Genomic DNA, 25,548 nt, shown 5'->3' on the forward strand with positions numbered 1-25,548 from the left:
GGTCGGCGGTGTTAGGGGCAACAGATTAGGGGTATATAGGGATAATGTAGGTTGCGGCGGTGTGCGGTCGGCAGATTAGGGGTTAAAAAAATTTATTAGAGTGGCGGCGATGTGGGGGGCCTAGGTTTAGGGGTACATAGGTAGTTTATGGGTGTTAGTGTACTTTAGAGCACAGTAGGTAAGAGCTTTATGAACCGGCGTTAGCCCATAAAGCTCTTAACTCCTGTCTTTTCTCTGTGGCTGGAGTCTTGTCGTTAGATTTCTAACGCTCACTTCAGCCAAGACTCTAAATAGCGGCATTAGAAAGATCCCATTGAAAAGATAGGCTACACAATTGGCGTAGGGGGATCTGCGGTATGGAAAAGTCACGGCTGGAAAGTGAGCGTTAGACCCTTTCCTGACTGACTCTAAATACCAGCGGGCGGCCAAAACCAGCATTAGGACCCCTGGTTTTGACGGCTAACGCAGAACTCTAAATCTAGGCGTTAGATATTTAGGGATTTACCTACATAAGAATCCATCTAAGTGGTATGAATTGAATTTTCATGTTTTACTGCAGAAAATTCATTCAGATTTAAAACTTTGGACAGCACTCCCTCTGTCAATTTCGGCAAAGGTCAATTTAATTAAAATGATTATATTTCCACGGTTACTTTTTGTCCTCCAGAATTTACCATTAATTCTAAACAACGCAGATTTGAGGAGTCTAAATTCTAGTTTTTCTCATTTTATCTGGTCTGGAATGAAAAAAAAACGCGTATTGCATTAGAAAAGTTAATGCAACCATGTGATTGTGCTGGATTAGCCTTGCCTAATATTAAGCTTTATAACTTAGCAGCCCTAGGGAAAATTGCGCTAGATTGGTTGACAGAGACAAGTTGGTTTTCCACTCAGGAGCTGGAGAAGTATTGTGTTTCCCTTTTTTCTCTTAAAGCTCTGCTACATATTAGGCCTAAAGATTTGCCGAGTAATATTCAAAATCTAATATCATTTAAGAATATAATCCTTTCTTGGCAGAGATTATGTATTTTGATCGGAATAGATTATACTCTTTCAGAATATTTACCAATAATAGGCAATCCAGAATTTTCTCCAGGTAATAACAAGGAAGTTTTTAGGTTTTGGGAACGTAAAGGCCTTAAAAATATATCTCAATTCTTCATGGAATCCGGCCATTTAGCCTCGTTCAAAGGTTTAAGACTTCAGTTTGACCTGCTTAGTAATAACTTTTACGCCTTCCTTCAAGTCCAGCATTTTATAAAGACCAAAGAATGGAGTGCTGTTGAGATGGCTGCATGGTCAGATATTAGAGCCCGTATTGCGATTACTAGAGTGAAAGCTCCTTCAATTTCACTATTATACAGTATCATGTTGGCTAAACAAAGTGACTCTTTCTTACAAAAAATCATGGAAAAATGGAGACCGCTACTCCCAAGTGTTGACCAGGAAAAAATCAAGTCTAGTTGTAGAGCTGTAAGTAATTGTAGAATTCCAATATCATGGAAAGAAGGACACATGAAATTGATGAATAATTTTTATTGCACTCCCTTGAAAATGTCTAAAATATATCCTAGGCAAAGCTTTCTTTGCCCTCGATGTAGATCTTCGAAGGCTGATATACTACATATGTTTTGGGCATGTCACAAAATTGGGCAGTTCTGGAAAAAGGTTGCTTTCTGGATTAAGGTATTATATAAAGTATATATTATATATAGTATATATTATTTTCGATCAGGGATCATCTTCTTTTTGGAAAATCCCAATTCGGAATCTTTTCCCCAAAAAAAGATTCTGAACACAATTGTCCTACTTATTAGACAGTTGATTGTGAAAGATTGGAAATCAAAAAGAGCCCCCGGGTTTTCAGTATTCATTAAAGAAATCCAAATGCAAATAATTTTTGAATCCTGTCAATTGGGAGAAGCTAGCGAAAGAGAAATTAGGAAGTTTTTATAAGGGTGGCTGCCCATTATTAAGACATACCCAGAACCGGAACAAAAGACAATTGTATGTCCTTTTTTAAGTTCTGAGTGTTTCATTGACCTTGTGTTAATGGGTGACTTCCCAGCAGATTGGATATCTGGGCATAGGGAGGTATAACCGAGTGTGCTGAGAACTTCATCTGTCCAGTTTTTCCACAGCTAGCTCGGGGACGGACGTCTGGAGGGGAGGTGGATGGTCTTGAGCGTGGGGGGAGGGGAGTCAGGAGAAGAGAATGTTATCCCCATTTATTTTTTCTTCCCCCTTTTTCGTGTTTTTTTGTTTTGTTTTGTTTTGTTTTTGTTTAGTTAATAGGTTAAAATTCGCCTACAGTGTAAAAATTTAGAATATTTCATTTTCTTTTTAGTGACGCTATGTGCTGTCATATAGTCTTTTAAAGGTGAACAGTATTGCTTACTTGTTTTATTTAGGATTATGGCATTATCTGTTACTGTATTCTAGAAGTTATTAAGTTCAACACCCTGCAAGGTGTGTGTTTTGTATTCTTGTTTCTGTATTACTCTGAATGTGGAATTACACTGTCGGTTTGCATAAATAAATAAATAATAAAAAAAAAAAGATCTATTTCCAAATAGCAATGATTGTTGTGCAAAAACACCATCCAAATATACTTTGCTTAATATGGATCATAGGGATTAACATAGGGATTATCAGTGATAATTAGGAATAATTATATAGCTCAAAAAGGATTTATACAAAAAAAAACTGATATCCCACTCCAAGTTTAAACCCATGGGCATCCTAGTTTTGAGCTTATATATCCAGTACAGTTCCTTTTTGTCAAGTATTTTAAAGAGTTTTTGCAAGGTCAATGACTTTTACTGAGAAATTGCCAATATTGGTGAAGTGTAAGAGATTAAAATGCCTGACCACTGTGGAATCCTTATTATAGTTTTTAACATCATTACCATGTTCCCTTACCCTGACATTTACCTCCCTCGTTGTTTTACCAACATATTGCACGTGGCAAATGTTTTACTCTAGCAAACAAACTGCAAATAGTAGTTTTACAATTAGCAAAAAATGCAATTTTATAGATCATATAATCCACAGATGATCTAAACGAACTTGTCACCTCCATCATATTACATGTCAAACAGGTCCTAGCTCTACATCTATAGTTTCCCTTATTTCTTATCCAGTGGTCACCCCTGGTCTTCTTCATACCAGGGACCATACTAGGAGCCAATCTAGATGCCAAAGTCAAAGGTTTTTTAGGATGACTCTGTAATATATTATCACTTGCAAGTATTGTTAGATTTCTTTTTAGAACTTTTAATATCTGTAGAAATTGGGTTGTACATTCGGTAGTAAACACAACACTTTCTTTATACAAATTATCCAATCTTGTAGAATCCTTGTTCCCTAATCACCATTGTGCTAATTTCCAATTTTGTTTCCTCTATTTTAATGGGATCATATCCTCTTGATACTAACCTCTTGGCCAACTCACTAACTAACTGTAAATATACATTATCATCATTAGTATTACGCCTTAACCTGATGAACTGGCCCCTCTGAATGACACAAACAAGGTGAGGAGGATGACACAAACTTGTATGGAGAATAGTATTCCCCGCCGTGGGTTTTCTGAAAGTCCTTGACACTACTCTCATGTTCTCAATGTCACCTTCAAGTGTCACATCCAAGAAGTCAGTTCTCACAGGATCATACCCTCCAACAAATTTCAAGCACATGACATTGTCATTCAAAAAGGCAAGGAAAGAACCAAAACCAATTTCATCGACAAGCTCATCAATGATCAATATGAGGTCATCATCAATAAATCATTTGTAATAGAGAATTTTATCTGTATGATTCCTATGGTCACCATTATAAATATATTTCAACTCCCAGTAACCTAAGTAAAAATGCAAATGCAAAGCAGGGGGCAAATTCCGTTCCGCAGCACTGGAGATAGAAATTATCATTGAACATCAAAAAACTATCGCCTTGATTTAGAGTTTTGCGTTAGAAGGGGTGCGTTAGCTACGCGTGGTTTTTACCCCCCGCACCTTTTAAACAACGCTGGTATTTAGAGTTCTCTGAAGGACTGCGTTAGGCTCCAAAAAGGGAGCGTAGAGCATAATTTACCGCCACTTCAACCCTCAATAACAGCGTTGCTTAAGGACGCGGCCAGCTTCAAAAACGTGCTCGTGCACGATTCCCCCATAGGAAACAATGGGGCAGTTTGAGCTGAAAAAAAACCTAACACCTGCAAAAAAGCAACGTTCAGCTCCTAACGCAGCCCCATTGTTTCCTATGGGGAAACACTTCCTAAGTCTGCACCTAACACCCTAACATGTACCCCGAGTCTAAACACCCCTAACCTTACACTTATTAACCCCTAATCTGCCGCCCCCGCTATCGCTGACCCCTGCATTACACTTTTAACCCCTAATCTGCCGCTCCGGACACCGCCGCAACCTACATTATAGCTATGTACCCCTAATCTGCTGCCCCTAACATCGCCGACCCCTATATTATATTTATTGCCCCCTAATCTGCCCCCTCAAACATCGCCGCTACCTTACCTACACTTCTTAACCCCTAATCTTCTGACCGGACCTCGCCGCCACTATAATAAATGTATTAACCCCCAAACCGCCTCACTCCCGCCTCAAAAACCCTATAATAAATAGTATTAACCCCTAATCTGCCCTCCCTAACATCGCCGACACCTAACTTCAAGTATTAACCCCTAATCTGCCGACCGGACCTCACCGCTACTATAATAAATGTATTAACCCCTAAAGCTAAGTCTAACCCTAACCCTAACACCCCCCTAAGTTAAATATAATTTAAATCTAACGAAATAAAATAAATCTTATTAAATAAATTATTCCTATTTAAAGCTAAATACTTACCTGTAAAATAAACCCTAATATAGCTACAATATAAATAATAATTACATTGTAGCTATTTTAGGATTAATATTTATTTTACAGGCAACTTTGTATTTATTTTAACCGGGTACAATAGCTATTAAATAGTTAATAATTATTGAATAGCTACCTAGTTAAAATAATTACAAAATTACCTGTAAAATAAATCCTAACCTAAGTTACAATTAAACCTAACACTACACTATCAATAAATTAATTAATAAAACTACCTACAATTATCTACAATTAAATCAACTAAACTAAATTACAAAAAAAACAAACACTAAATTACAAAAAATAAAAAAAGATTACAAGAATTTTAAACTAATTACACCTACTCTAAGCCCCCTAAAAAAATAACAAAGCCCCCCCAAAATAAAAAAATGCCCTACCCTATTCTAAAATAAAAAGTTTACAGCTCTTTTACCTTACCAGCCCTTAAAAGGGCCTTTTGCGGGGCATGCCCCAAAGAAAACAGCTCTTTTGCCTATAAAAAAACATACAATACCCCCCAACATTATAACCCCCCACCCACATACCCCTAATCTAACCCAAACCCCCCTTAAAAAACCTAACACTAAGCCCCTGAAGATCTCCCTACCTTATCTTCACCACGCCGGGTATCACCGATCCGTCCAGAAGAGGGTCCGAAGTCTTCATCCTATCCGGCAAGAAGAGGACATCCGGACCGGCAAACATCTTCATCCAAGCGGCATCTTCTATCTTCATCCATCCGACGAGGAGCGGCTCCATCTTCAAGACCTCCGGCGCAGAATATCCTCTTCTCCCGACGACTAGACGACGAATGTAGGTTCCTTTAAGGGACGTCATCCAAGATGGCATCCCTCGAATTCCGATTGGCTGATAGGATTCTATCAGCCAATTGGAATTAAGGTAGGAAAAATCTGATTGGCTGATTGAATCAGCCAATCAGATTCAAGTTCAATCCCATTGGCTGATCCAATCAGCCAATCAGATTGAGCTTGCATTCTATTGGCTGTTCGATCAGCCAATAGAATGCAACCTCAATCTGATTGGCTGTTCCAATCAGCCAATTGGATTGAACTTGAATCTGATTGGCTGATTAGGGGTTAATACTTGAAGTTAAGTGTCAGCGATGTTAGGGAGGGCAGATTAGGCGTTAATACTATTTATTATGGGGTTTTTGAGGCGGGAGTGAGGCAGTTTAAGGGTTAATACACTTATTATAGTGGCGGCGAGGTCCGGTCGGCAGATTAGGGGTTAATAAGTGTAGGTAGGTAGCGGCGACGTTGGGGGGGCAGATTAGGGGTTAATAAATATTATGTAGGTGTCGGCAATGTTAGGGGCAGCAGATTAGGGGTACATAGGGATAATGTAGGTTGCGGCGGTGTGCGGAGGGCAGATTAGGTGTTAAAAAAATGTATTAGAGTGGCGGCGATGTGGGGGGACCTCGGTTTAGGGGTACTTAGGTAGTTTATGGGTGTTAGTGTACTTTAGAGCACAGTAGTTAAGAGCTTTATGAACCGGCGTTAGCCCAGAAAGCTCTTAACTCCTGACTTTTTTCTGCGGCTGGAGTTTTGTCGTTAGAGTTCTAACGCTCACTTCAGCCAAGACTCTAAATACCGGCGTTAGAAAGATCCCATTGAAAAGATAGGATATGCAATTGACGTAAGGGGATCTGCAGTATGTAAAAGTCGAGGCTGGAAAGTGAGCGTTAGACCCTTTCCTGACTGACTCTAAATACCAGCGGGCGGCCAAAACTAGCATTAGGACCCCCTAACGCTGGTTTGGACGGCTAACGCAGAACTCTAAATCTAGGAGATAGCTTTTCTACAGCCAATACTGCAGTATTGAAATTTTCACTATAGGTAGGGAGACAACAGGCTATTTCAAATGAAAAAATAAAGTTAAATTTGTAAACATATTAATACTCATCTTCATCAGATAACATAGATCATTGGTAAAACATTAAAGGAGAGTACATTTTACAGTACACAATCCCTTTATTTAAAATAATTATATAATTCTTTAAATTAAAATAATTCTATCTAGTCTTAAATCCTAATATATGTTCATAACTTCTATTTAAAACATTGTGGGAAGTACAAAATCACTGTATGCTCAATCTCAAAATTCAACTTCCTGTACTCATAATAATTGTTATTTTTATGCCTCAGCTATTATTATTAGATGGCATTAAAATTGTGAGGGAATAGTTTAGTTATGGGTTGGGAACCTTTTAAAAGGACCATTTACTGATAAAAATCCCAATTACAGAGGTCAGGGAAGACTTAAAGAGACATTGTACACTAGATTTTTCTTTGCATAAATGTTTTGTAAAGTATCAATTTATATAGCCCATCTAGGAGTATTTTTGTAACAATGTATAGTTTTGCTTATTTTTAATCACATTGTGCTGATTTTCAGACTCCTAACCAAGCCCTACATTTTTAGATGAATACAGATGTCTACAGACTCCTGCTTAATCCTGTTTGTGTAATTTGTGTTTTCATATGCAGGGGAGGGGAAGTCTGCTCTACCTTATTTCTCAGCCCCTTTCCGTGGGTGTCCAGTCTAACCTCATCAACAGTACTAAATTGGGAACTTCTAAGTATGTTTTTAAAATATTTTTTACTGAATTAATTGGTCTTATATGCTGGGGGGGGGGGCGGTGTCTGCCTTTTACAGCTTTCCCAACCCTTTTCACTTGGTGTCCCAGCCTAACCTCATCAAGAGTGCTAAAGTGGTAACTTCTAAGTAAGTTTTTAAAAGGTTTTACACTGGATTTTTATACCAGCATCTTTGCGTATTCTTCTTTATAGTAGTTTCTATTACATGTAGTTATATGAAAATTGGTGTATACTGCCCCTTTAAGACCCTAGTTTTAGTACAGGAGAGTTAATCAGTGATTATTCATTTGTATCAATTTAATTATTTTTCTACGAAAAATGTTGGTCTCAAACAGTGCCTTAAAGGAACTAGTTTTGAAAAGAGCACATAACGTAGCTTACTTGTACAATGTTGTCCCTGATTCTCTTTCAAGTTCAGCCCACATTTTGTAGCTTTCTGCCATCATACTGGTGTATATTGCTTGGTCATATGCCCTTCGGATTATGCGTGTTTGTCCATGAGAGCTTCCGCGGGAATGAGGTAACGGAAACTGAAATGCAAAAAGTCCTTGGTTTGTCAATGCCAAAAGTTGTTAATCAAAGGCTGATAAACTCTTTTAAAAATAAAAGAGGCATGCAATTGTTATTCAATGGAATGGCTCCTCTAGACCTGGCTTATTATTATTATACTTTATTTATGAAGCACCAACATATTCCGCAGCACTGTCCATGGGTACAATTAATTTAAATAAAACAATTATATAAAACTTGTAAGAGACAGGGCAAATTTAACAAACACCTACAGGAGGAATTGAGGGCCCTATTCCCGTGGGAACTTACAATCTAGAAGGGTAGGAGGGGGAGAAACAGGTGAGGACTGCAAGATTGAGAAAGATGTTAATGCAGAGTTAGATGAGGAAAGTGAAATTAATTTATTATTGAGTTGGGTGGTAGGCTTCTCTGAACAAAAAAGTCTTCAGGGATCATTTAAAAGAAGAAAGCACGAGGGAGAGTGTTTGAGAGGGTAGGTGCTGCATGACAGAAGTCCTGCATGGGAAGAGGTGATAGTTGAGGGAGCAGGTCATTGTTGGATCTTAGTGGGCGGGCTGAAGTATACTTGTTTATTGGAAAGGATAGGTAGTGGGGAGAGGCATTGGTGAGAGCTTTGTATGTAACAGTGAGAATTTTAAAATTTAATTTTGCTGTGAATGGGGAGCCAAAGAAGGGACTCGCAGAGAGGTGCAGCAGATACAGAGCGACGGGAAAGTTAGATTAGCCTGGCAGAGGCATCTAGGATGGATTGAAGGGGGGAGAGGCGGGAAAGAGGAAGGCCAGTAAGTAGGTTATTGCAGTAATTAAGTCGGGAAATAACAAGGGAGTGGATTATTTGCTTTGTGGTGTTAGCGCTCAGAAAAGGGAAAATCTTGGAAATATTGTGTAGGTGGTTGTGGCAGGATGTAAAAAAACAATTGGATGTGAGGGACGAAGGATATATTTGTTTCAAGTGTAACTCCGAGGCAGCGGACTTGGGGAGATGAGGAAATAGTGATGCTGTTGATAGTGATAGAGCTCAGTCTTGGACATGTTAAGCTTTAGGTGGTGAGAGGCCATCCAGATACCAGATAAGCAGTCACTGACATGAGAAAGGACAGAGGGAGAGAGAGCAGAGGTGGAGAGGTAGATCTGGGTGTCATCAGCATAGAGGTGATATTTGAAGCCATAACTGTTGATAAATTTACCCAGTGAAGAAGTATAAATTGAGATGAGTAGAAGACCCAGAACAGATCCTTGAGGTATTCCAGCAGACAGAGGCATTGGAGAGGAGGAGTTGCCGGCAAATGACACAGAGAAAGACCTATGAGAAAAATAGGAGTGAATCCAAGAAAGAGCAGTGTCACAGAGGCCAAAAGAGCTAAGAGTCTGTAGGAGGAGGGGGTGGTCAACTGTCTTGAAGGCAGCTGAAAGGTCAAGTAAGATGAGTATAGAGTAGTGGCCAATACTTTTAGCAGAGAGAAGATAATTAGTAACCTTGGTAAGTGCAGTCTCAGATGAGTGTTTGGGGTGGAATCCAGATTGCAGGGGGTCAAGCAAGGAGTTGGTGGGCAGGAAGTGGGTATGGTGATTGTAAACTAGTTTTACAAGGAGTTTTTATGTTAGTGGAAGCAGTGATATGGGCGGTAACTTTCAGGAGAATTAGGGTTGAGGGAGGGTTTTTTTAGTATGGGAGTGACGTTTGTGTGTTTGAAAGAAGATGGGAATGAACCAGTAGAGAGAGATAGGTTGAAGATGTGAATAAGAGTAGGAGTGAGGGTGGAAGACATGGGGGTATTAGATGGGAAGGGATAGGGTCAAGCTGGCAAGTAGTGAGGCGTGAGGAAGATAGTAATGAAGAAACTTAATTCTCAGTGGCTGGGTGGAAGATGCAGAGGGTGGCAGAGGGAGTAACTGGGCCTGTTGTTGGAATATTACAGGTTGGTGATGGGATGTTGCTTCGGATAGTACGCATTTTGTTTAAAAGTAGTCTGCCAGGTCTTGAGCACTAAAGACAGATGGGGTGGTGGAGCAGGTGGGTTGAGGAGAGAGTTAAAGATGGAGAAGATTTTTTTTTTTTTTCTCTTTCTTTCCCCCCCTCCCATTTAACTATGAGAATCGCCACACTAAACGTTCGGGGTCTTAACTCCCCTACTAAGCGGAGCCTTCTCCTCAAATTTTTAAAAACTCAACGACTAGATGTCGTGTATATACAGGAGACCCACTGGACGGGGTCGAGACCTGACATGTTTCGCCCTAGGGACTTCCCAATCTCCTTGTCCTCTACCTTTCATAAAAAAGCCAGGGGAGTTACTATTCTAATTGGTAGGCATGTTTCCTACGAACCTATATACCTGGAATCGGACCCCTCAGGCAGATATATAATCTGTGTCTGTCGGCTGGACAATATTCTGCTTACTTTGGTAGCTCTGTACTCCCCTAATGTCAACCAGACCAGATTCCTCAACCACCTCCTAAGTAAGGTGAACCAACTTGGGGAGGGGCAGGTTATCATAGGCGGAGACTGTAACCTGGTTTGGGACCCGAGCAGAGATAGAAGGTCACAGAGAGGGAACCTTCCACAACGGGGAGAGGAACACTACTCTCATCTCTTTAGAAGCGCCGTATCGCAACACTTGTACCATGACGTCTGGAGAGCTCTGCACCCTGACGTGGATGACTATACCTATTATTCGGCCTCTTCCCGGTCTTTCTCAAGGCTCGACTATTTTTTCTGTCGCTCGCGGGCGCTACAAGCAGTAGCAGAGGTGAGGATTGTGCCTTGCGCATGGTCAGACCACGACGCAGTGGTTATGGACGTCTCTTTGTCTCCCTCCGGAAAAGGCGGATGCTCTTGGCGTCTACCAGAATATCTTCTCGCGGACTCACTGGTTCCTCTCTGGCAGCAGGAAATCGAGGAGTTCCTCTGTGTAAACGACACGGGATCCATATCGGCACTAACTTTGTGGGCGACGCTTAAGGCCTATCTACGCGGACTCTTTATGCAAAAGTCGTCGGAATCCAAACGGCTCAACTCTATCATGATTACACTCTCTCCAGAACTCGACTCAGAGTGTCTAGATCGGACTCCCTGACAAGCTCTTAAAAAGCAGATAGAGACCCGGGAATTGGAGAAGGTCCAGAGAGGGCTCTATTTTCTGAAACAGAGGTACTACCACAAAGGTGACAGGGCGGATAAGCTTTTGGCCCATAAACTTCAACAAAGAACTTTACTAAGCAAAATAGCATTCATCACGAAAGAAAATAGGAAATTCTACTCCCCCAGTGACATTGGAGAAGCTTTTGCGGACTACTATAGTGGTCTTTACCAGATCTCTGACGACCCTTGCGCAAATTACGCACCAGTGCTGGCCATCTCTGAGTTTCTTAACGAACTTCAGCTACCACAGGTCCCTGAGGATATGATGGACTCTCTCACTGCTCCCATTTCGGCGGAGGAGATCACGGCGACGATCAAGAGTCTTAAGTCACACAAATCTCCAGGGCCTGATGGGTTTGATGCCATGTTCTACAAAAAGTTTGTAGTTCAGCTCTGTCCCCTTCTTACTCGGATGTTTGGGGAAGCAAGGGCTGCTGGCAAGTTCCCCCGAGAGTTTTTAGAGGCGTCAATTATAACCATACCTAAACCTGGGAAGAACCCTGAGTTCTGTGAGAGTTATCGCCCAATATCTCTCATAAATGGAGATGTGAAATTATACGCAAAAATCTTGGCCTCCAGATTAAACAAAATCCTTCCGGTTCTGGTCCACCCAGATCAAGTGGGGTTCACCCCGGGCCGCCAGGGCTCAGACAACACCAGGCGCCTATTGAATATCTTTTTTGAGTCTGCTGCCCTCAAGATCCCACTGGTTACCCTGTCGCTCGATGCTGAAAAAGCGTTCGACAGGGTCCGGTGGGAGTACATGGTAGAGGTCCTACGATCCTTCGGTTTCCCTTGGGCCTTCACAAAGGCGGTCATGGCTCTTTATTCAGACCCGTCTGCTAGAGTGATAGGACTGGGATTTGTATCTAGAACCTTCGGGATAAAGAATGGCACGCGGCAGGGGTGTCCTCTGTCCCCACTTCTATTCGCTCTGATGATGGAGCCTTTGGCCACCAGGCTGCGGGCGACCCCCGCTATCCAACCCCTGGTACTACATGATACCCCTCAAGTCTTGGCTCTATTTGCGGATGACTTGACGATCTTTCTGGCTGAGCCGGAGGAATCGCTCCCTGAACTATTTAAAATATTATCACAGTTTGCTAACCTAACGTATTACAAACTTAATTATACCAAGACTGAGGCTTATGCCCTAGGCTTATCTGATTCTACATTTAAGACTCTGAAGGGGAATTACCCATTCAAGTGGTCTCGAGACGGTCTGAAACACTTGGGGGTTGTCCTTTCTCATAACCCCAAACGAATTGTGACTGCTAATTATGGGTCTCTCCTCACTGAATTTCAGCAGAGGATTGCTGGTTGGAGGGTCGCGGAGGTTTCCTGGACAGGTAGGGTCGCAGCTGTGAAAATGCTTCTTTTACCCAAACTGATTTACCTTTTCAGATGCCTTCCGGTCCCCGTCCCAGCGTATTTACTTAATCATTTTCAGTCCATTCTTACAAAGTACATATGGAAAGGAGGCCATGTGAGACTCCCATTGACCCAGCTACAGAAGTCTAAGAGGTCTGGAGGCATGTCAGTCCCCAATGTCTCACTATATTACAAAGCCGCCATGCTTTCGCATATAACGGCCTGGGGAGTCAGGGAATGCTCTTCAAGATGGTTCCAGCTAGAACAAGGATCGTTACCAGCAGGTGTAGCCCTAGCCGAACTTATCTGGATCCCAGATCACGCCGAAGTGTTGAGTGGAATCCACAACCGCATAATTAAGACCTGTCTGAAACTCTGGAGAGAGCTGAGGTTGTCCGAGCAGGTTGCTCCGCATCCTTCCCCAATACATTCTATTCGAGCCCTTCTATGCTGTCTCCCGGATTCCCATCCTGGGAGATGGGAGGTTTTGGAGATCCGGCTACTCTCAGATTTATACCGAGGAGACGCATTAGCTATTCCCCCTCACACTTACCCGTCAGCGGATTTCCCTCGGGAACTACGCTTTGAATACCTTCGTTTGGTATCACTTCTCCTGTCCTGGGGATTCCGGAGATCGAATTTGCGAACCCTGACCAAGTGGGAGAGGAGATGGGGGGGGGGTAAACCCCTACGGGGCACCTTGTCATTTCATTATAGAATTCTTCTTAACTCTACTCATTTCACGAAAACTCCGTCTGTAGTGGCTTGGGAGAGAGACTTGGGGGCAGTGGCCCCAGATGGGAGGTGGCAGCGCGCTCTCCAAGATGTTATTGTAGCAGTTCGATGCTCTAATTTGTTTGAACTTTACCTCAAACTTCTGCTCCGGTGGCACTGGGTCCCAACCAGGTTACACAGAATATACCCCTCTCGGTCGGCAGAATGCTGGAGGGGCTGCGCGCGGCGTGGCACTCACCTACACATCTGGTGGGAATGCCCCAAATTAGGACATTTCTGGACCCAGGTGGCAGACCTATTGCAAAGTGTCAGGATCCTCCTAGCTGACAGCCTAATTTTCTCTGACATTATACTGTGTCTTTAAATTTCAATTATCTTCTCCAGCCAGCCTATAAATCTCCCAGTATCCTTTTCTTCATTGCTTGGTATTGGATTTTCTCCTCATCTAGCTACTGAACAACACGCAGTTGTTATTACCCTAAAACGACTTTTTGAACTTGTCTAATTTGACTTCTGTCAAGTTTTAAGTTTTTTATTCTCTCTTGCCTGCATACTTCACCCAGGCTCCGGTATTTACACTAAGCGTAGCAACTCTCCTACGTTTTTTCCGGATCTCTTTCTTCAGCCTGCAGTACAGGGATTCCTCCGCGGTGACGTCACACGCCAGCTTCACGGAACTCACCAGCTCCTCACTGCTTCTACCGCTCCGGATTTTTACACACAGGTCAGTTAAACTTGCCTTCCTGACTACCGAAGCAAACTCTCTAGTACACGCTAGCTTCACTGTTTTGATAAATATCGCTGTACCATCAACGACTTGTGTGTATATACATAGTGACATTCCATCTTCTGTAATTCAGCCTTATGAAAAGTTGTCACAAGCAATGCCGGTTAATAATGCATTTACTGCCTTAATATTTTCTACCTATTTTTTCTTTGCATATTAAGTTCTCATATTGGTTTGCGAAATAGCTCCCTGCTGCACATATTTCACACTGTGATACTAGATGCAGGAATAGAGTTCTATTTACCATTATTCCAATTACAATAAATGCTATTTGTTAATGGGGTTTGCAAATCACCTCTTAGGTGATTCATTTGCTCATCCCACACATTCTAGCTACAAACCATATAGTATAAGTTTCTCAGCAGCTGAGACTCACATTATTTTTAACACTTATTTCTTTAGTGTTCTAGTTCGCCTGACAGAATACCAAGCCCTTTAACAAAATGAATCCAGCTGAGATGACTACACTTCTACAGACTCTAACTCAAAGAGTAGATTCCTTGACTGAAGGTTTAAATACACTTAGAGCTGAAAACACTGCACTTAAAGCTTACATTAAGGATTATATTGAGACAAAGTTACATACTCCTGAACCACAAGTCAGTTTACCTGAAAAATTCTATGGTGATAGGGCACACTATAGGGACTTTAAGAATGCATGCTTACTTTTATTTACATTAAAAACCCAATCTTACTCCACTGACAGGATCAGAGTCTTAACAACTATATCTTTCCTAAGGGGGGAACCACGTAGTTGGGCAAACAGTTTTTTCGAATCTAATGACACCATATTAGACTCTTTGGAGAATTTCTTCTCTGCAATGGGTCAATTATACGAAGACCCATTCAAGCAACAAACCGCAGAAACTGCCCTTAGGGCACTTAAACAGAAAAAAAGAATGGTGGAAGATTATATAGCTGACTATAAAGACTCAGAGTGGAACAACTTATCCTTAAGGAATCAGTTCCGCCTGGGTCTTTCAGACGCGGTTAAGGATGAATTGTCCCGAACTGATATGCCCCCCACTCTAGAGGGTTTGATAAATCTAAGCATCACAATAGATAGATGCTTACGAGAAAGACAACATGAACGATCATATCCTGATCATATCCTGATTCTTACACAAAGAAAACCACTAGTACTACACCCTCTATCTCCACTACAAAGTGGCACTCTGAGCCAATGGATATTGGGTTCCTAAAAGCCCCTTTAACCGCACAAGAAAAGACCAGAAGGAGAGAAAATAATCTCTGTCTCTACTGTGCGTCAGATGAGCATACAGTAAAAGAATGCCCAGTTCTCCAAAAATCTAACAGGGGTAAGTCCCTATTATTTTCCTCTTGTTGCAATACATATGATAGTAGAAGTGCCTACTGTAAACTTTCACTTCTTTTCCAGTGGGATCTCCATCGTCTCCACGTCCCCGCAATTATTGACTCAGGAGCTACTGCCTGCTATATTGATAAAGAATATACACTTAGAAATAAAATTCCACTTATGCAGAAAAAGTTTCCTGTTTTATTAAGAGGAATTGATGGTAACCCTATCTCATCAGGTCCAGTAGCCTTACATTTGATGTAATCTCCTCTCCGGTTTCTCCGGTTATACTTGGTTTAAACTGGCTAACCTTACATAATCCCACTATCTCCTGGGACACTCTCTCTGTAACTTTTGACTCAGATGGTTCAGTATTATGCATACTTCCACCACTGATTTAGACTTCCACTTACCTAATGAGTATAAGGATTTTGCTGATGTCTTCTCCAAAACTGAGTCTGAAACTCTTCCACCTCACAGGAAATACGACTGCCCCATAGAGCTAGTCCCTGGAGCACAAATTCCTTATGGCCACATTTTTCCTCTATCTAAACCTGAACTTACACACCTTAAAACTTATCTAGAGGAAAATTTAAGGAAAGGTTACATACGGCCCTCTACTTCACCAGCTGGTGCCGGTATGTTTTTTGTAAAAAATAAAGACGGCAGTTTACGCCCCATAGTTGACTACCGACAGCTTAATAAGGTGACAGTAAAAATTGCTACCCCTTACCTCTTATCCCAGAGTTAATAGAGAGATTTGAAGGGGCTAAATTTTTTACAAAATTAGATCTAAGGGGAGCGTACAATCTAATCCGAGTAAGAAGTGGTGATGAGTGGCTGACGGCTTTTCGTACTCGCTACGGCCTGTACGAATATACTGTAATGCCGTTTGGGCTATGTAACGCCCCGGCCACTTTCCAGCACCTAATAAATGACTTATTCAGAGATTTCCTTGACGTTTTCTTAGTCATTTATTTGGATGACATTCTGATCTACTCAAAAACTTTAACCCAGCACATATCACATGTCAGACAGGTACTCTCTAGATTAAGAACTAACTACCTGTATGCAAAACCTGAGAAATGCATATTCAATTCAAATAAAATAACCTTCTTAGGCTACGAAATAAGTCCTATGGGTATACGCATGGAGGAAGGTAAGATTCAGGCGATTATTGATTGGCCTGTCCCCAAATGCAGAAAAGAGGTTCAGAGTTTTCTCGGTTTCGCGAACTTTTATCGCAAATTTATTAAAAACTTCTCTAACATTGTTAAACCCTTAACAAATCTGACCAAACAAAATGTACCTTTCCATTGGGATCAGCTTACTCAAAAGGTTTTTGATGATCTAAAAAACAGGTTCACAACAGCTCCTATCCTCAAATTTGCTAATCCTGAATTGCCTTTTGTTCTCGAGGTAGACGCTTCTGATGTCGCCGTGGGAGCCGTGCTCTCTCAACGCCAAGCCTTAGATCAACCTCTCCATCCAGTGGCCTTCTATTCTCACGGGTTGTCCCCCCCTGAACAAAACTATCCTATTGGGGATAAAGAGCTTTTGGCCATCAAGATGGCACTTGAACACTGGCGACATCTCTTGGAGGGTACCAAGATACCAACTTTAATTTATACGGACCACCGTAATCTGCAATATCTCAAATCCACAAAGACTCTGTCGGCCAGACAGGTACGATGGAACCTTTTTTTTTCTAGATTCAATTATCAGATTGTTTATCGTCCCGCAAACAAAAATCATAAGGCAGATGCACTATCAAGGCTTCCGAATTATGTCCGTTCAAAGTCCTCGGTAGAAAGCATTATACCTTCTGAAAATTTCATCTCCTTTGTTATTGACTCTGAATCTTACCTAAAAGGAGAACAACTAAATGATACAAACAAACCTTTACATCTACTACAGAAAAGACATAACGGCCTCTACTATTTTCAGGACAAATTGTACATTCCACCCACTCTACGTCAGATGGTTCTTGAATCCTCACATGACTCTTTATTCGCAGGTCACCCTGGTGTTAGAAAGACTCAAGAACTTATAGGGAGGAATTACTGGTGGCCGGGTATGTCGCGAGACGTGAGGACTCATATACTCTCCTGTAGAAAATGTACCATATCAAAGAGGTCAAAACATTCTCCTTATGGGTTGTTAATTCCTCTTCCTACACCCAGTAGGCCTTGGCTAGATATTGCCGTTGATTTTATCGTTGATTTACCTAAATCAATGAATAACACAACCATCCTGGTTATTGTTGACTTATTTAGCAAAATGTGTCATTTTGTTCCATATCACAAACTTCCCACAGCATCTGAAACCATCCAACTTCTCATCTCTAACGTCTTTAAATACCACGGAATACCTGATAGCATCACCAGTGACAGAGGAACTCAATTCTCTAGTAAGTTGTGGTCTGAGTTTTGTAAAACCTTTGGAATAAATAAAAGATTAAGCACCGCATACCATCCTCAGTCAAATGGCCAAACTGAAAGATCAAACCAATGGCTAGAACAATTTCTCAGAACATACTGCTCATCTCAACCTCAAAATTGGTCCACTCATCTGTCATACGCTGAGTTCTGTTTTAATAACACCGTCCACTCCACTACAAAAGAAACCCCCTTTTTCGTGAATTATGGGTTCCATCCGAGGTTTCAAATTCTACCCAATCTCCAGACTCCCTCATTGAATGTTTCAGAACTAGCTGATATGATTTCTTCTAATTTCACAACCATAAAGGCCAGTATTGATGAGGCTAAAAGAACTCAAAAGTATTATTATGATAGGAAAAGGACTCCGTCACCGGTCTATTCTGTAGGTGACTTGGTGTGGCTATCCACGAAAAACCTCAACATGAACACCCCTTCTAAAAAATTCTCGCCTCTGTTTATAGGGCCTTATCCTATATCTCATATCGTTAACCAGAATGCTGTTCGTCTCCAACTTCCAGATTCTTTCAAGGTTCATTCAACTTTTCACGTTTCGCTAATAAAACCCTACAGAGCTCTCAGGGATTCTCTTCCTTCTTCATTGGCTGTCCCGTTGGTAGTGGATCCAAACACCGAATATGAGGTACACTCCATCCATGATTCAAGACTTTCCCGTGGAATCCTCCAATATCTGGTCCGCTGGAAGGGCTATTCTCCGGAGGATGACTCCTGGGAGCCTGCCTGCAACATATCTGCTCCCAGACTTGTTGCCTTGTTCCATCGTAGGAACCCGGATCGTCCTCGACCTTGAGCCCCGGGGTTGCTCCTTGAAGGGGGGGTCCTGTCAGGATCCTCCTAGCTGACAGCCTAATTTTCTCTGACATTATACTGTGTCTTTAAATTTCAATTATCTTCTCCAGCCAGCCTATAAATCTCCCAGTATCCTTTTCTTCATTGATTGGTATTGTATTTTCTCCTCATCTAGCTACTGAACAACACGCAGTTGTTATTACCCTAAAACGACTTTTTGAACTTGTCTAATTTGACTTCTGTCAAGTTTTAAGTTTTTTATTCTCTCTTGCCTGCATACTTCACCCAGGCTCCGGTATTTACACTAAGCGTAGCAACTCTCCTACGTTTTTTCCGGATCTCTTTCTTCAGCCTGCAGTACAGGGATTCCTCCGCGGTGACGTCACACGCCAGCTTCACGGAACTCACCAGCTCCTCACTGCTTCTACCGCTCCGGATTTTTACACACAGGTCAGTTAAACTTGCCTTCCTGACTACCGAAGCAAACTCTCTAGTACACGCTAGCTTCACTGTTTTGATAAATATCGCTGTACCATCAACGACTTGTGTGTATATACATAGTGACATTCCATCTTCTGTAATTCAGCCTTATGAAAAGTTGTCACAAGCAATGCCGGTTAATAATGCATTTACTGCCTTAATATTTTCTACCTATTTTTTCTTTGCATATTAAGTTCTCCTATTGGTTTGCGAAATAGCTCCCTGCTGCACATATTTCACACTGTGATACTAGATGCAGGAATAGAGTTCTATTTACCATTATTCCAATTACAATAAATGCTATTTGTTAATGGGGTTTGCAAATCACCTCTTAGGTGATTCATTTGCTCATCCCACACATTCTAGCTACAAACCATATAGTATAAGTTTCTCAGCAGCTGAGACTCACATTATTTTTAACACTTATTTCTTTAGTGTTCTAGTTCGCCTGACACAAAGGCTAGGCCTCCTTAATACTCTCACTAGTGAAACAGTGTTTTTCCACCTTGGGCTACAGAACCTTCCAAAACCATCCCGACTACTTAGTGTTATTATCCTTTTAACAGCGAAGCTTACTATCGCCAGACAGTGGGCGAAGCACACTCCTGTCCTGCTAGCCCCAGTCCTGGAGTCCCTGGATTACATCCAAAAAATGGAAGAGTATGCGCTAAGGGTTGAAGGACGTTACGATCTTTACTGCTCAATCTGGTTACCTTGGGAGGAATATAGGGGGACAAGAGACCATAACGATTAAGTTTAAAACTAGGTTGGAGAGCAGTTCCTATGGCAAGACTTGACTGATGGCGATCTGGCTGTTCCTTTGGGGCGGCGGGGTTTTTTTGTTTTTTTTTTCTCTTTCTTCTTCGTTATCTCCCTCTCCCTCCCCTTTCATCCTTCTCTCATCCTCATCCTTAATAATAGTTCTTCGGACCACTTAACTTCCCCCCCATTCCCAAGCTGTGTTCATTGGGTGGCCTACACTCTGCAGTTCATAAACTTAACTCAAACATATCTTAGACGTTTTCATGTGCACAGTATTTACTTCCTATTCTATGTGAAGCCCAATGAGCATTTATGAATATAAGAATTAAGTCTTCTGCTGGAACCTGTCACCAGATCCCATGAGTGGATCTATTTAGTATTGTTGAGATTTGAATGTTTAGTTATTAAACTCTCTAAATGAGGCAGCATTAGGGTCAGCACCCCGGCCCCATCGCTAATTTAAGAAAATATGTTACTGCGGGGAGTTAATGACTTGTATTATTGCTTATGATACTGTCTTTATTGCAATATTTGTAAACCTGACTTTGTTATTGCCTCAATAAAAATTTATTTAAAAAAAAAAAAAAAAAAAAGATGGAGAAGAGTCATTTAGGGTTTGAGGAAAGAGTAGATATGAGAGAAAAGAAGTAGATTTACTTGGCTAAGTGAAGGGCAGAAATGTATGAATGAAGAATAAACTTATATAGTGTATGAAATCAGGTTCAGAGTGAGTTTTCCTCCAGACACGCTCAGAAGTACGGGAGCATTTTTGCAAATAGCATGTTTGCTGAGAGTGCCAGGGCTGTAACTGACGGTGTGATGTTTTGTGCAGTCAGGGAGGGGCAAGTGTGTCTAGTGCAGAGGAGAGAATTTTGTTATAGTGGGCTGTAGTGAGATCAGGGCAGGTTCTAGTGGAAGTGTGAGGGAGGAGATCTTGAATTATTTTTGAAAATTGGAGCGTATCCACAGTGTGTATATTTCTACGGGAGTGGGATGGACAAGTGGGTTTAGCTGTTGCATTAATATTTTAGGTGACCAGGTGATGGTCTGAAATGGGAAAAGGGCAACAGGTGAGGTGAGATATAGAGTAGAGGTAGGAAAATACCAGGTCGATGGAGTGTCCATCACAGTGAGTAGGGAATAGGGTGGTTTGTGAGAGACGGAAGGAGGATGTGAGTGAAAGAAGTTTAGAGGCAGCAGGGGCAGATGGTTTGTCAATGAGAATGTTGAAGTCCCAAAGAATTAGGGCTGGTATATTTGTAGAGAGAAAGTGAGGAAGCCATGCGGCAAACGTGTCAAGGAATTGGGAAGTTGATCCAGGAGGGCGATAGATGACTGCCACTCTGAGGGAGAGGGGGGAGAACAGGCGAATACAATGGACTTCCAAAGGAGGAGAAGGAGAGAGATGGGATTGGAGGTAGGTACTGAAAAGTGAAGGAGGGGGAGAGCAGGATCCCAACACCGCTGCCATGTTTCTCACCTGGCCTAAGGGTATGGCTAAAGTGAAGACCACCATGTGTGATAGCATCAGTGGAAAGGGTGTCAGAAAAAGATAGCCAGGTTTCGGAAATTGCTAAAAGGGTGACAGCATTTGATATAAACAGGTCATGAATGGTTGTAAGTTTGTTGCAGACAGAACGAGAGTTCCATAGTGCACAAGTGAAAGGAGTGTGTGCATATGGGATGCATTGGATGGAAATTAGGTTATGTGTGTTGCTTTTGTTAATGTTTCTATAAGGAGTATGTGGTGGAAATGTGGGTGGGCCCAGGATTTGAAGAGATGTCGCCTGATGCTAATAGCAGCAAGATGGAAAGTAAGAGTAGGGGAGAATGAGATTTATTATTTTGTTGATAAAAATTGTATGTGCAGTATCTATTTAACCCTGTTGAGGACCATTAAGGACATGTATGTGACAGGGTAAGGTTTGCGAAGTCTGCATTGTGTACTTTCAATTCGTAGAGTTAAGGGATATAAAACACCAACATTTTCCTTCATGATTTGGATAGAACATTCAATTTTAAACAACTTTCCAATTTACTTCTATTATCAAATGTGCTTCAATATCTTGTTATCCTTTGCTGAAGGAACAGCATTGCACTACTAGCAGCTAGCTGAACTTATCTTGTTAGCCAATCACAATAAAGAAATTTGTGCAGGCACCAATCAGCAGCTAGCTCTCATTAGTGTAGGATATGTGGGTATTTAACAAGGGATACCAAAAGAACAAAGCACATTTGAAAATAGAAGTGAATTAAAATGACATGCTCTATCTGAATCCTTAAAGGGACATGAAACCCAAATTTTTTCTTTTATGATTTAGAAAGAGCATGCCATTTTAAACAACTTTCTAATTTACTTCTATTATCTAATTTGCTTTATTCTCTTGATATACTGTGCTGAAAAGCATATCTAGATATGCTCAGTAGCTGCCGATTGGTTGCTGTACATAGATGCCTCATATGATTGGCTCACCCATGAGCATTGCTATTTCTTCAACAAAGGATATCTAAATAATGAAGCAAACTAGATAATAGAAGTAAATTGGAATGTTGTTTAAAATTGTATTCTCTACTTGAATCATAAAAGAAAATTTTTGGGTTTAGTGTCCCTTTAACGTTTATTTTTGACTTTCCTATCTCTTTAGATTACAGGAAAAAGGGGAATGTAAATAATTAAAATATACTGTACAATACTATTATTGAACACAGTTAAAATGTTATATTAGAATCTCAAGGCATTTTCAGAATGTGGAGGGAACCATCATAAAATTTGTAAATACTGGAAATGATTTGGCATAGGGATGCATAAATAACATTTAAAAAAAAAAATAAAAAAAATTATATAGACGATCTGTTTCTGATCTGGAGGGGGGACCAACAAGGTTTGGATTCTTAGTTTAAAGAACTAAATCAAGTAAGTGACAATCTCAAATTCAAGATTACCTGCGATAAACAAACAATTGACTTCCTAGATTTAAGAATCTATAGATCTGGAACTGGTCTGAAGACGACACTATACCAAAAACCTACTGACAGGAACTCTATTCTACAAGGAACAAGTTGCCATCCACCATTTCTTAAAAGGGCCTTGCCCAAATCGCAGTTTAAGAGGGTCACTCGGAACAACAGTGACCAAGTGAATAAACAGCTGCAACTTGAGGAGATGAGGAACAAGTTTGAACAGCGTGGGTATAATAAGCAACATCTCACTGCTGCGTTCCTGGAGGCTAAGAATATTTCACAGAATGAAGCTTTGATGAAGACTGTACCGGAGGCACCACCCAAGGCACGGATGATATTGACGACCACCTTCACTCCTGACAAGGTTGCTCTACCAAATATACTGTAAGATATTGGGATATTATCTCAACTGACAAAGGACTGTCTTGTGATTCCATGGACTCACCAATTGTTGGGTACAGGAGGGCGGCCTCCTTAAGGGATCATCTGATGCGATCCGATAATAGACTGAGTTACAAGTCTAAAACATGGTTAGACACCATCAAAAATGGGTGCTTCCGATGTAGTGGATGCACCACATGCAGTGGGATGACCCAGAGCAAATTTTTCACACACCCTTGGACTAACAGAAAATTTGCCATTAGACACAGAGTCACATGTACCACCAACTACATCATATATATGATCCATTGTCCATGTGGTAAATTCTATGTCGGCAAGACACAAGACGACGCCCGCACTAGAATGGCCAACCATAGGTCGGCCATTAGAGCAGCTCTAAACAGTGGCAAATCAGACCAACCAGTAGCAAGGCATTTTTTACAAGCCAAACACAAAAACACTGATCTACGATTCATTATCATAGATCATATCCCACCTCTTTCTAGAGGCAGTGATAGAGGTAGGCTGCTACTGCAGAGGGAAAGTAGGTGGATTTTTACACTTGATACTCTGGTACCTAAGGGATTGAATGTTCATTTTGTTATGCAATGTTTTCTGTGAATTGTGGTGATTTTGATTTCAAGTAGAATAATTCCTCAATGAGTTGTTGAGTTGTTTCTATGAGATATATATTTTTAAGTATTTTTGAATAGCTCCCAGGATTTCTTGAAATATATGATAGTTAGATCTTGCTTCCTGTGATTTGTATTTGGTGATATGCTTCTGGCCTTAGTGAGCATTATATGTAATACATATATTTGTAGATTTGGTGATTGTTATCCCATTATAATATGGTACTTTTGATATTTCGACTAGCTATATGCTTTGAATATTTTACATGTATATATATATATCATATTTTGCTCACCAATTTTTGTAATAAATAGACATAGACCAAGAATATGTGATTAGTGTCACGATATATACGTATTCAACGATATGAATTGTTACAATATTATGTTACTTTGAGGTATTGCTGTTTATGATATCAGTGGTATGATGTACTCATCTTCCTCAAAATCTGTGGGATCTGATGGATAATTCTATGACATAAATGGTTGTTTAAAACATCTTGCCTCCTATTTATAGTAACATTTAATTGAACATGTATTTATGACCAATATATGGGTCACATATGATGTGCTATGTTATCGTTAGGGTATATTCCGTGATGCATATGCTCTTCATTCGACCGGTATGCTTTATTGATAGGAATAATATGGATAATGTATACAGGCAGTGCAGAATTATTAGGCAAGTTGTATTTTTGAGGATTAATTTTATTATTAAACAACAAACATGTTCTCAATGAACCCAAATAACTCATTAATATCAAAGCTGAATAGTTTTGGAAGTAGTTTTTAGTTTGTTTTTAGTTATAGCTATTTTAGGGGGATATCTGTGTGTGCAGGTGACTATTACTGTGCATAATTATTAGGCAACTTAACAAAAAACAAATATATACCCATTTCAATTATTTATTTTTACCAGTGAAACCAATATAACATCTCAACATTCACAAATATACATTTCTGACATTCAAAAACAAATCAGTGACCAATATAGCCACCTTTCTTTGCAAGGACACTCCAAAGCCTGCCATCCATGGATTCTGTCAGTGTTTTGATCTGTTCACCATCAACATTGCGTGCAGCAGCAACCACAGCCTCCCAGACACTGTTCAGAGAGGTGTACTGTTTTCCCTCCTTGTAAATCTCATATTTGATGATGGACCACAGGTTCTCAATGGGGTTCAGATCAGGTGAACAAGGAGGCCATGTCATTAGATTTTCTTCTTTTATACCCTTTCTTGCCAGCCACGCTGTGGAGTACTTCGACGCGTGTGATGGAGCATTGTCCGGCATGAAAATCATGTTTTTCTTGAAGGATGCAGACTTCTTCCTGTACCACTGCTTGAAGAAGGTGTCTTCCAGAAACTGGCAGTAGGACTGGGAGTTGAGCTTGACTCCATCCTCAACCCGAAAAGGCCCCACAAGCTCATCTTTGATGATACCAGCCCAAACCAGTACTCCACCTCCACCTTGCTGGCGTCTGAGTCGGACTGGAGCTCTCTGCCCTTTACCAATCCAGCCACGGGCCCATCCATCTGGCCCATCAAGATTCACTCTCATTTCATCAGTCCATAAAACCTTAGAAAAATCAGTCTTGAGATATTTCTTGGCCCAGTCTTGACGTTTCAGCTTGTGTGTCTTGTTCAGTGGTGGTCGTCTTTCAGCCTTTCTTACCTTGGCCATGTCTCTCAGTATTGCACACCTT

At 40.9% G+C, this 25,548-nt stretch overlaps 1 protein-coding gene across 1 annotated transcript in view; it reads right to left on the reverse strand.

The window, feature by feature from the left end:
* The window catches only part of PIPOX (pipecolic acid and sarcosine oxidase), a 321,476-nt gene that overhangs the window by 276,073 nt on the left and 19,855 nt on the right, over window positions 1–25,548 (reverse strand). Inside the window, exon 2 of the mRNA XM_053706176.1 lies at window positions 7,880–8,028. Coding sequence (XP_053562151.1) covers window positions 7,880–8,028 — 149 coding nt within the window. The remainder of the gene's footprint in view (window positions 1–7,879; window positions 8,029–25,548) is intronic.

The sequence above is a fragment of the Bombina bombina genome, chromosome 3 (genome assembly GCF_027579735.1).
Source record: "Bombina bombina isolate aBomBom1 chromosome 3, aBomBom1.pri, whole genome shotgun sequence".
In the NCBI taxonomy this organism is placed as follows: Eukaryota; Metazoa; Chordata; class Amphibia; order Anura; family Bombinatoridae; genus Bombina; species Bombina bombina.